This window comes from Polyodon spathula, unplaced genomic scaffold, assembly GCF_017654505.1.
Source record: "Polyodon spathula isolate WHYD16114869_AA unplaced genomic scaffold, ASM1765450v1 scaffolds_666, whole genome shotgun sequence".
NCBI classification, from domain to species: Eukaryota; Metazoa; Chordata; class Actinopteri; order Acipenseriformes; family Polyodontidae; genus Polyodon; species Polyodon spathula.
The window spans coordinates 193,099-204,109 of NW_024472155.1; the positions used below are offsets into that span (position 1 = coordinate 193,099).

The following is an 11,011-nucleotide window of genomic DNA, read 5'->3' on the forward strand; positions in this document are numbered from 1 at the left end:
AGTGAGGGAAGCAATATCTATATATTTAAAAATGAAAAGGTCACTCTGAAGACCGATCTACTGCTTGTAGCTTTAAAAAAAAAAAAAAAAAAAACACAACGTTAAGACAGAAATGTTAACTTCAAAACGCTCCAGAGCAGGGCTACTCACAGACTCCTTGCTTCCACACTCCTTGAGGTCGTAGGTAAAGAGGAGATACACGCCAGAAACCCCATTGCTTCTGCAGCCAGTTCCCAGAGTTAACTGGTCTGATTTACGTCGGATCCCGTACATGTCCGTCCTGACCCTCACGTACATTTTGTTTTGGGTGCACAACACGCGGACCGCTGCAGCACGGCTAACGGGTAGCGGCCGGGGCATGGGAATAACAGGCTTGGGATTCATGACGCTTCGGAGCTCAGGCGGCACCGGTGCGTTGACAGGGACCATCCGAGGGCTAAGCAGCTTGAAAGGAAAGGGAGTGACAGGTACTGGGATGCCGTAAGGTGGCACGAACTTTACTGGGTAAGGCCTTGTTTGTACTGGAGGTCTAACTAGAGCAGGGTCCTGTCCCTCGCTGTGCGGTTCTGGAGCAGGGTCCCGTCCCTCGCTGTGCGGTTCCGTTTCTATTTGTTCCCATTCTGGAGCAGGCTCGTGTTCCTCGCTGTGCGGTTCCGTTTCTACCTGGTCCCATTCTGGAGCAGGGTCGTGTTCCTCGCTGTGCGGTTCCGTTTCTACCTGGTCCCGTTCTGGAGCAGGCTCGTGTTCCTCGCTGTGCGGTTCCGTTTCTACCTGGTCCCGTTCTGGAGCAGGGTCCCGTCCCTCGCTGTGCGGTTCCGTTTCTACCTGGTCCCGTTCTGGAGCAGGGTCCCGTCCCTCGCTGTGCGGTTCCGTTTCTACCTGGTCCCGTTCTGGAGCAGGGTCCTGTCCCTCGCTGTGCGGTTCCGTTTCTACCTGGTCCCGTTCTGGAGCAAGATCGTGTTCCTCGCTGTGCGGTTCCGTTTCTACCTGGTCCCGTTCTGGAGCAGGGTCCCGTCCCTCGCTGTGCGGTTCCGTTTCTACCTGGTCCCGTTCTGGAGCAAGATCGTGTTCCTCGCTGTGCGGTTCTGTTTCTACCTGGTCCCGTTCTGTGCGGTTCCGTTTCTACCTGGTCCCGTTCTGGAGCAGGGTCCCGTTCCTCGCTGTGCGGTTCTGGAGCAGGGTCCCGTCCCTCGCTGTGCGGTTCCGTTTCTACCTGGTCCCGTTCTGGAGCAGGGTCCCGTCGCTGTGCGGTTCCGTTTCTACCTGGTCCCGTTCTGGAGCAGGGTCCCGTCCCTCGCTGTGCGGTTCCGTTTCTACCTGGTCCCGTTCTGGAGCAGGATCGTGTTCCTCGCTGTGCGGTTCTGTTTCTACCTGGTCCCGTTCTGGAGCAGGATCGTGTTCCTCGCTGTGCGGTTCCGTCCCGTTCTGGAGCAGGATCGCGTACTGTGCGGTGTTTCTACCTGGTCCCGTTCTGGAGCAGGGTCCCGTCCCTCGCTGTGCGGTTCCGTTTCTACCTGGTCCCGTTCTGGAGCAGGGTCCCGTTCCTCGCTGTGCGGTTCTGGAGCGTTTCTACCTGGTCCCGTTCTGGAGCAGGGTCCCGTCCCTCGCTGTGCGGTTCCGTTTCTACCTGGTCCCGTTCTGGAGCAGGGTCCCGTCCCTCGCTGTGCGGTTCCGTTTCTACCTGGTCCCGTTCTGGAGCAGGGTCCTGTCCCTCGCTGTGCGGTTCCGTTTCTACCTGGTCCCGTTCTGGAGCAAGATCGTGTTCCTCGCTGTGCGGTTCTGGAGCAGGGTCCCGTTCGCTGTGCGGTTCCGTTTCTACCTGGTCCCGTTCTGGAGCAGGGTCCCGTCCCTCGCTGTGCGGTTCCGTTTCTACCTGGTCCCGTTCTGGAGCAGGGTCCCGTCCCTCGCTGTGCGGTTCCGTTTCTACCTGGTCCCGTTCTGGAGCAGGGTCCCGTTCCTCGCTGTGCGGTTCCGTTTCTACCTGGTCCCGTTCTGGAGCAAGATCGCGTTCCTCGCTGTGCGGTTCCGTTTCTACCTGGTCCCGTTCCCTCGCTGTGCGGTTCCGTTTCTACCTGGTCCCGTTCTGGAGCAGGGTCCCGTCCCTCGCTGTGCGGTTCCGTTTCTACCTGGTCCCGTTCTGGAGCAGGATCGTGTTCCTCGCTGTGCGGTTCCGTTTCTACCTGGTCCCGTTCTGGAGCAGGGTCCCGTCCCTCGCTGTGCGGTTCCGTTTCTACCTGGTCCCGTTCTGGAGCAGGGTCCCGTCCCTCGCTGTGCGGTTCCGTTTCTACCTGGTCCCGTTCTGGAGCAGGGTCCCGTCCCTCGCTGTGCGGTTCCGTTTCTACCTGGTCCCGTTCTGGAGCAGGGTCCTGTCCCTCGCTGTGCGGTTCCGTTTCTAGCCCGTTCTGGAGCAGGCTCGTGTTCCTCGCTGTGCGGTTCCGTTTCTACCTGGTCCCGTTCTGGAGCAGGATCGCGTTCCTCGCTGTGCCCCTCGTTGCGGTTCTTTCTACCTGGTCCCGTTCTGGAGCAGGGTCCCGTCCCTCGCTGTGCGGTTCCGTTTCTACCTGGTCCCGTTCTGGAGCAGGGTCCTGTCCCTCGCTGTGCGGTTCCGTTTCTACCTGGTCCCGTTCTGGAGCAAGATCGCGTTCCTCGCTGTGCGGTTCTGGAGCAGGGTCCCGTCCCTCGTTTTCTTTCTACCTGGTCCCGTTCTGGAGCAGGCAGGGTCCCTGTGCGGTTCCTCGCTGTCCCGTTCTGGAGCAGGGTCGTCCCTCGTTTTCTACCTGGTCCCGTTCTGGAGCAGGGTCCCGTCCCTCGCTGTGCGGTTCCGTTTCTACCTGGTCCCGTTCTGGAGCAGGATCGTGTTCCTCGCTGTGCGGTTCTGTTTCTTCCTGGTCCCGTTCTGGAGCAGGGTCCTGTCCCTCGCTGTGCGGTTCCGTTTCGATATTATCCAGGCCAAGCCTTGGATAAGTCTCGCTTTCCTCGTTGTATACCGTTTCGACAGAATCCAGTACTACGACTCTACCAGCCTCGTTTCCCTCGCTGTATACCCCCGGTTCCGACTGTTTCCAAGCTGGGACCGCATTATCCTGGTTTCCATCGCTGTACAGATCTGTTTCGAAGTGACGTAATAGTTTGCCTGTACCGACCTGGCGTCCTTCAGAACTCTGAAAATGCAAAACACCTACAACAAAGAGGTAGATAAAAATCTCCATCGCAAAGGGAATGAAGCAGCGCAATAGCGGAGACGCTATAGGGACCCCCGCCACGTAAACAACGCCAATAGACACAGCAAGAACCGAAGAGATACTTGAACTTCCCCAGACCACACCTTTATAGAGCTGCCCATTAACACTAATCACCTGTGATTACGTGATTATCACCTGTAGGGGACCACTGCACCTGTATGACAAACCACTAGTCAACTTTCTGGCCGCTTTGGTGAAAATCCTGGACCATGTTTATATGTAGTCAAATAAGAAGTATTAAGAGGGATAGCTGTTTTTATTTTATTTTATTTATTTAATGTGACGTCATTTCTATATGTTATCTAATAAATATTACATACCATAGAACCCTCCCTCCCATTAAATCACATTCCAAGTATTGTGTCCCAATATTTTCCCCCAAAACTTTACAAATGTCCCGATTTCCAAGGGCGCCAGATACCACTTGTTTCGTTACATAAATATTCGTCAATCATGTAAAAAAATATATGGTTCCAGAACAATATTTTAAATCTAGGTTACTATACTAAATTAAAAAAAAATATATGCAAAATGATAGAAATTAAAGGTAAAAAAAAAAAAAAAAAAATACAATGCATGTGTTTATAAGATCCAGTTAAAGTCGGGACGATATATCTGGTTATCTACCTTGTGAAAATAATTAACACTTAAAGCCCTATGTTGCTGATCCATCCATCTATATTGATTCTATTCATTAACATATAATTGCATGCATATTTATCATATCCATTGGTTATTTTATATTCTAAGTGATGACATTGCAGAGCAGTCTGATTTTACTAGGAGTTTAATAAGACACACCTGAGCTTGTTACCTGCACACACACACACACACACACACACACACACACACACACACACACACACACACACACACACTGTGGCTAATGAGGCGAGTAGTAAAACCTGGAATGGGTGAAACTGCTATGAAAGAAGAGTCTTATTTCCATCCTGATCTTATAGGCACATCAAATATGTTCAACTTTTATTCAGCGTGTTCAAAGTTGTTAGGTTGTGGTTATTTGGCGCCATCCAGTGGTCCAAGTACAGCAGTGCGTTAGTTTATAGTGGGTTTAATTTCCCTGCTCTCTGACTACATAACACCACCAAAAACAGCAGATAGGTTAAACTACACACACCATATATATAATATTATAGAGAGAGAAGAGCTGGCAATTGGTGCATTACAGCCATGTATGTGTAACATATATTTTGCTTAAGATAGAAATTCTGTTACATTAAGAATTGGATACAGTATTTAAATGTTCCCCTTTATTTAACCCTTGTGTACAGTATAGGGTGCCGTCTCCAATACACGCTCACCCATTCAAAGTCAGAGCAGCTGGTGTACATACAGAATACACACAGACAAGGTATTACTTCAAGGTTGGGATGGTCTCTGCCTGTTTTACATGTAAAAGCCACGGAAGGAAAGGGTCAGTGGTGTCTATTTGAATACAAGCAGTAATGACATCACATCAAGCACTGGCTGAAAAGATAAAACAGTCAACTGCTGTACAGAAGAAGAAATTAGGAATTTTCCCACACCCACACACGCTCAAAAAAAAAAAAGTCCTGTCTCTTTAAGAGAGTAAGGGGCGTGGTCTTCTTTCTGGCTCTGAGAGTGATTCACCTGGACTGTCTGCTTCAAGGAGGAGTCTGAATGAGACAGAGAGATAGAGAGACGAGTAAGGACAAAGAGGGGAAATAACAAGCGAAATAAACTCTTTAAAATGAGCTGAGCTTGGAAGAGTCTACAATGTGCAAGTTGGGTAAGTTTATTATCTTCTTCCTCTTGAGTTCATTAAGGGATGTAACATAGCAGGGACCAACTCATGCAGTGGAAGGAAGTCTAACACACAGCAGTTCAATCCAATAGTGGCTTTGCTAGGAGCTTTAGAAAATCCACCAAGCTTGTTAGCCATCTTAAACTGTGAAGAGAAGTCTAAGCTACACATCCAGTGTGCACTGATTCTGTGCAGCGTGGATGATGGGTGTTCCAACAGCTAGAAATGTGTCCAGAATTTCAGAAAATGACAACTCAAAAAGTGAAGCAAACATGGTTTTGGACAGAGTCAGAAGGAGTCAAAACAAGGTATTGCATTAAAGCATTTATTTTTAGCAGTTATATTCCAAGAACTGCAGAGATCAGGAGCTGCAGCCAACTGCATCTTCTTTCAAAATTACCTGACAAGGGAAGAAACATGGAAGAAAGATCATTGGAAAATAGAAGTCCAGCAATATTAGAGTTACATGCATGTAAAAGTAGAAAGGGTTATGAATTCCCACCCACACCGCTCACAAGGACTGCACACTTGAGTGTGTAAACTCCAAAGACATCACTGCTCAGGCATCAGACAAGAACTTTAGGGTTAATGTCAGTAAGTGTGCCAGAAAGACAAGCCTGTTAAATTGAGTATTTTTCTAAAGCCTTTCATGTTTGCAGGGACTAAAAAACAACCAGCCGGCTCTCCCGGCTTCATTGTTCTGTAGTGAAACTCCCTTCAGCTTGAACTCTTTCAGTGCCGAGCCCCGGGAATACAATGACTGATAACCATGCACAGCTATTTAATATCAACGCGCTGCGTGAAATGACAAAAAAGCACGTCTCTTTATCACAGCTGCCTTGCTTTCTGTTCTTTTGTGGCATTCTGCTCCATAATTAACTTTACACAAAGACTTCCCTCAGATAGCTTATGAAATAGTTTTGAAAGTGTTTTTTTTTTTATGTTGAAAAATGGTCTTGCAGTTCATACAGGCTACACGTTACTGTTTTAGATTTAGTTCATTGGTCAGCAGTTTTGAGTTTATATTTGCGCATTCCAGTGAAAGGGTTCAGTAATATTTCCAGACCTGGAAGCAGTAGTGATGGGATGTAATTCCTATTATTTTCTAAAAGTATCAAAACAGAACTTGTACTCTGTGCGTGTGTGGGGCGCGTTTTTAACATGTAACCAAACAACCTGAAAACCGAGTAAGAGAAAACAAGACATTCCTTCATTGTTTAAACATCGGTTAATGTTTAAAGCAGTTGGCTGGATATCGCTGTCCGAACTGGGAATCTGTCTTTTTTTTGTTTGTTGTTGTTTTGTTTGTTTTATTGTTTATTTGTTGTTAAGTTATTTTTTAAACAATTTTTAAAACAAACTTGGAATCCATAACGGTATGTTTGGTTTGGAATTGTCAATAACTAAAAACAAAACCAGTAATAGCTGAATAATGTTTGCATTGTCAATAAAGTATGAATTTATTTTTGTCCATAAAAAAGTTGTATGATTAACAGTTATATAAATTGTTATTTTATGGTCAGGTTATTTTTATTGTTTCACACAGTACATTATTACTTGATTTTAAAATTTGCTGTGTGTACATAAAGTACATATTTCCATCCCTAAGAGTTCCAACAGTGACACTGAGCAAGGTAAATAGAAAGTGGTGCTCGCAAAACCTCAGTTTACAGGGCTGGAAATACCTGTACACACCTGTTAATCAAGCTTGTGGTAAAAGCTGGAATGGGTGAAACTGCTAAGCAATAGGAGTCTGACTTGTCATCTTGCAAGCCTGGGGTTACTGTACGGTAGTGCTCTGTGCGTGTGGCTTGTTATGGTGTAGTCATGCACCAGTCAGAATCTCAGTTTAGAAGTGGCATCTCAGCGCTCTGTTGCTGTAACTGTGGCTGTGTTTGCTTGCTGTGTGTTCAGGTAAGCTGGACGACGCGAAGGCCATGATGAAGACGGGGCTGGGGATGATCATTCTCGGGCACACTGTCTTCATCCTGGGTGCCATCATTCACGGCACGGTGCTGCGTCACGTGACCCGGCCAGAGGACATACACAGCATCGAGTATGCCATCGCGAACATCATCGCCGTGGCGTCCGGGCTGGTGGTGAGAGACACACGCTCCCATAATACCCTCTTCGTGTCCCGGACCGCTGTAGAGCCGAGTAGGAACGGGACAGTCCCTTTAAACGGCTTGGTCCTCTTAAGCTCCCTCAACGGGTTTGTTTTTCATTTCATAACATTGACGTGATGGTGGTCTTTCAAAAAATAAACTTCACCATTTGCTGAGGTTTAGTTCCATGCATTTCCATTGACTTCATTAACATGTAACTAAACTTTAGCTTATGTAACAGTTCCTGGATCAATATAGGGAAAGCATTTAATACCACCATAAATGTTAAAGGCTCTTGTCAGCATAGATACGTTGCCAGGAAAAGCAGGCTGATGCCTGTGCCTGTCTCTTCTCAGCTGCGAGTGTGACTTGCTGCTGTTGTGTGTTCACAGTGCGTCATTGCAGGGATTACAGCCATTGTCTTTTCCAGAGACATCGGGAACAACAAGCTGGTAAGTCACGTCCCCGTCCCATGTGTCCCCCTTGTGTCCTGATTTATATAACTCAATTTATGGTCCTGGTCATTAGGTGTCCCAGGCAGGCATATTAATTTCCTCAAAGCCTGGAAGAACCAGGGGAAACCGGGACAGGTGACAACCCTAACAGCAGTGATAGGTTGGTGCTTCATCACTTCCTGTCCTGGCAGTCACATGGTCTGGTTGAGTAAATCTGTGTCAGAGTAAATCGTGTCAGCAAACCCGTTATCTTTGCTCAGGCCTACCCCTAGATTGCAGAGCAGGTGTGCGGTTGGAATGACTTACTTGGTGTGTCTAAAACATTAAAAGACTCAAATATGAGACTGCGTATTTAAAGAAAGCATCCAGGGCCTGCCGAGGCTGGCGGATTGCTCTGATAGACACGTTTCCACCTTTTTTTTTTTTCCTTCTGAAAAATAAACTCTGTTTTATTTTTTTGTTTCTGCCAGGGCAGAAGAGAAAGCCCTAGCTTCTTTTTACAGCACGTTTAACACATGACTGACTGCTCATACAGTATTTAAAACACACAGCTTTCTCAAGAGAGAGGGAGGGAGGGAGGGAGAGACAGAGAGGGGGAGAGAGAGAGAATTTGAATGGCTTTTCTCACAGCAGAATAATTTGATGTATGAGCATTTAAGACGGTTTGACTTCTTCAGAACACGTCTGTTAATGAATTATCTATGGGTTTCCTTTAGCATTGCAACACATAGTTACCGTTGTACAGGACTGAAAGAATCAAAACACAAAGCCCCAGCCAGAAATGTAAATCTGGTAAACCACACCTTGTTAAGGGTGTGTCTTCAAATTACAAACACCACCACAACATATGTCTGGTGCCAGGGACAGTCTCCAAATAACCACACTATATAAATGTTACCATATTTAAGTAGATAATTATTCTTACATACTTCATGTAGAAAAAAAATCTAGACAGGTGTGTGTGTGTGTGTGTGTGTGTGTGTATATATATATATATATATATATATATATATATATATATATATATATATACACACACACACACACACACACACACACACACACACACACAAGGTACAAATGATATACAAATAGATTTCTATTTCTCTCTCTCAGAAGGGGATTGTTCTGGGCCTGAGTGTGATCAGTGCCCTGCTGGCCGGTGCGTGCGTCGTGGGGCTGGTCCTCTCGCTGGTCACCACCATCGTGGACGGTGGGAACAGCTTCCTCGCACGCTGCAACTCCAGCGACTCCTCGGGCATGAGTCGCAGCTCCCACACGTGCCCGTTCGACCCCACCCGCATCTACGTGAGTACAATCCGCTCATGTCACGCTGCCGCACGTCTCACAGAGTGACATGTGTGACGATATGTGTGTGACGCACAGTGACCTGGAGTGGTCCAATCGCGACGGGCTGTTTTGAGGGTGCTCGGCTCTGCTGAGCGCTGTGTCTGTTTCTCAGGAGACCACGGTGACTCTGTGGGTGCCCCTGATCCTCCTGGCTGCGGCGGAGGCAGTGGTGTCCATCAGGTGCTTCCTGGCTTCCCTCAATCTGCTGGGGATGCAGCTGTGCAAGAGCAGGAAGGTGGTGCGGGCCAGACGGGTAAGGGAATTAGCTGTGATGTTAAATTGTTCGTATTTAACTATATTATAATATACCAGCTGCTTTTCACCCTCAAGGTCAGAACGGCCAGTAATCCCACGCTGACGTCTCCTGGCGTGGCTACAGCACACTATATATATATATATATATATATATATATATATATATATATATATATATATATATATATATATATATATAAACATGCAGGTGATTTCTCTGTTGAAGACGGGTCTCGATGTTATCGTGTTGCAGGTCAGAGTGAGGTTTAACGAGGCGGTTCCCACGGAACCAGCGGAGAGACAGGATCTGATGTCCCAGAGTGTCTGGATGTGAGGAACCCTGCTTGCTGATGATCCACAGGAATACCTGTGAGCAGGAGCTCGCTTCAGCCCCATGCCGGGATAAAATAAAAGCATAAGAAAGAACTGGAGGGAGACGCGTTTCTGCACTGTGCTACAGCCAACCTGCTTCATTAACCAAGTCACCCAACGGAATGCACTGCCTACTCGAAACACACACGATTACAAAATGAGCCTTCACCTATCCTTCTCTACCCAGAGAAGCACCGTTTCCTCCGGACACCCCTGTGATTGAAAAGCCAGTCAGAGCAGCTTGTCGAACTCTGAGCAGTCCTTATCAAAGAGTCTGCAAGTGACGAGCCAAGCTGTTTCTGTAGCTCAGGCGTAACAATAAAAAAACAATCGTACGATATGCAGCATATCTAAAAACAAACCAGTCAAATTTATTTGACATTGGGGGAAAAAAACTGTAATGTTTTTCCTATAGTCTGTATAACATGTGCTCTTTGTGTTTAGCACAGTATAACAGGTAGGCCCTTTTATATATGGTGCAAATCTAAAGGAGTAAAACCAGGAGCTACTATGGTGGTGGCTCCTGGCTCCTCAGGGAGCTTCTTTCTTTCTTTCTTTCTTCCCTCAGGGCCTGTGCTCAATCCCTCCCCCAACATGGCACTAGCACAGGAGTGCAGGGATGAAAGTAAGACTCCCATTGCACAGCAGTTTGATCCATTCCTGGTTTTACTAAGAGTTTATTAAGACACACCTGAGCTTATTACCTGTACGCTGTGGCTGATCAAGCTCGTTTTAAAACCTGGAATGGTTCAAACTGCTATGCAATCGGAGTCTTACTCCCATCCCTGGAGTGCTGTTCTGCAGAGAGTTGTAATCAATATGGTCTCTCATCCCTCCAGAGCCATTCAAACACCTGCAGGAGCGCTAGATTAGAAAGATGCTGAAACAAGTAAGAATTGAGATGGTATTGTAAGTCATGCCCCAGTTGGCAAGCAAGACACGACACTTTCAGAAAGGGAAAGGCTAGACCTTCTGTACGCGTACAGATATATCGAAATGCAGGGGGATGTCTAAAGTCATAGCCTGACAGACTCGGCATGACTTGGCGGCCTGTGCTAGAGTATTAATCTAATTTGTTTGGTCTAACCTCAATTGAAAGAAACATGCCACTTCGTGTGGTTGCCGTTTGAGTCTCCACTTTGCATTCAAGCTTCCGGATCCTGCCGGGGACTCGATTCCACTTTGCTTGCTCAGACACGCTTGTTTTTCTGCACATTTTGTTGACAGACCCTTGAGCAGCACTCATCCTGAACTGGAACTTTAAGGACTGTTTCTAAGGGATGTTTTGTTTTAAAGAGCACTTATTTTAAAGCCCTTTCATGATGAATTAAGTCAAGTTTGTTGGGCATGAAAACTATTTTAGGAGAGGGTTTATTCTCGTTTTTGCAAAGGTGTAAATGTTAAAATAATAAACTAATGTGGTGTCCTACATTACTGACAACAGTA

The 11,011-nt window shown here is 46.9% G+C and overlaps 1 protein-coding gene across 1 annotated transcript; it reads left to right on the forward strand.

The window, feature by feature from the left end:
- The first annotated feature begins 4,852 nt into the window (after window positions 1–4,852).
- Window positions 4,853–11,011, forward strand: tmem54a (transmembrane protein 54a). Its single transcript, XM_041240724.1, has 6 exons — window positions 4,853–5,013; window positions 6,943–7,127; window positions 7,526–7,585; window positions 8,705–8,896; window positions 9,051–9,191; window positions 9,447–11,011. The coding sequence occupies exons 1-6, from the start codon at window positions 5,001–5,003 to the stop codon at window positions 9,525–9,527; spliced, it is 672 nt and encodes a 223-aa protein (XP_041096658.1). The 5' UTR covers window positions 4,853–5,000; the 3' UTR covers window positions 9,528–11,011.

Excerpts from the sequence above, each read along its gene's own strand:
- tmem54a (XM_041240724.1), top strand. Across the intron at positions 7,128-7,525 it reads CCGTGGCGTCCGGGCTGGTG|TGCGTCATTGCAGGGATTAC; the intron begins GTGAGAGACACA and ends GTGTGTTCACAG. Across the intron at positions 7,586-8,704 it reads ACATCGGGAACAACAAGCTG|AAGGGGATTGTTCTGGGCCT; the intron begins GTAAGTCACGTC and ends TCTCTCTCTCAG.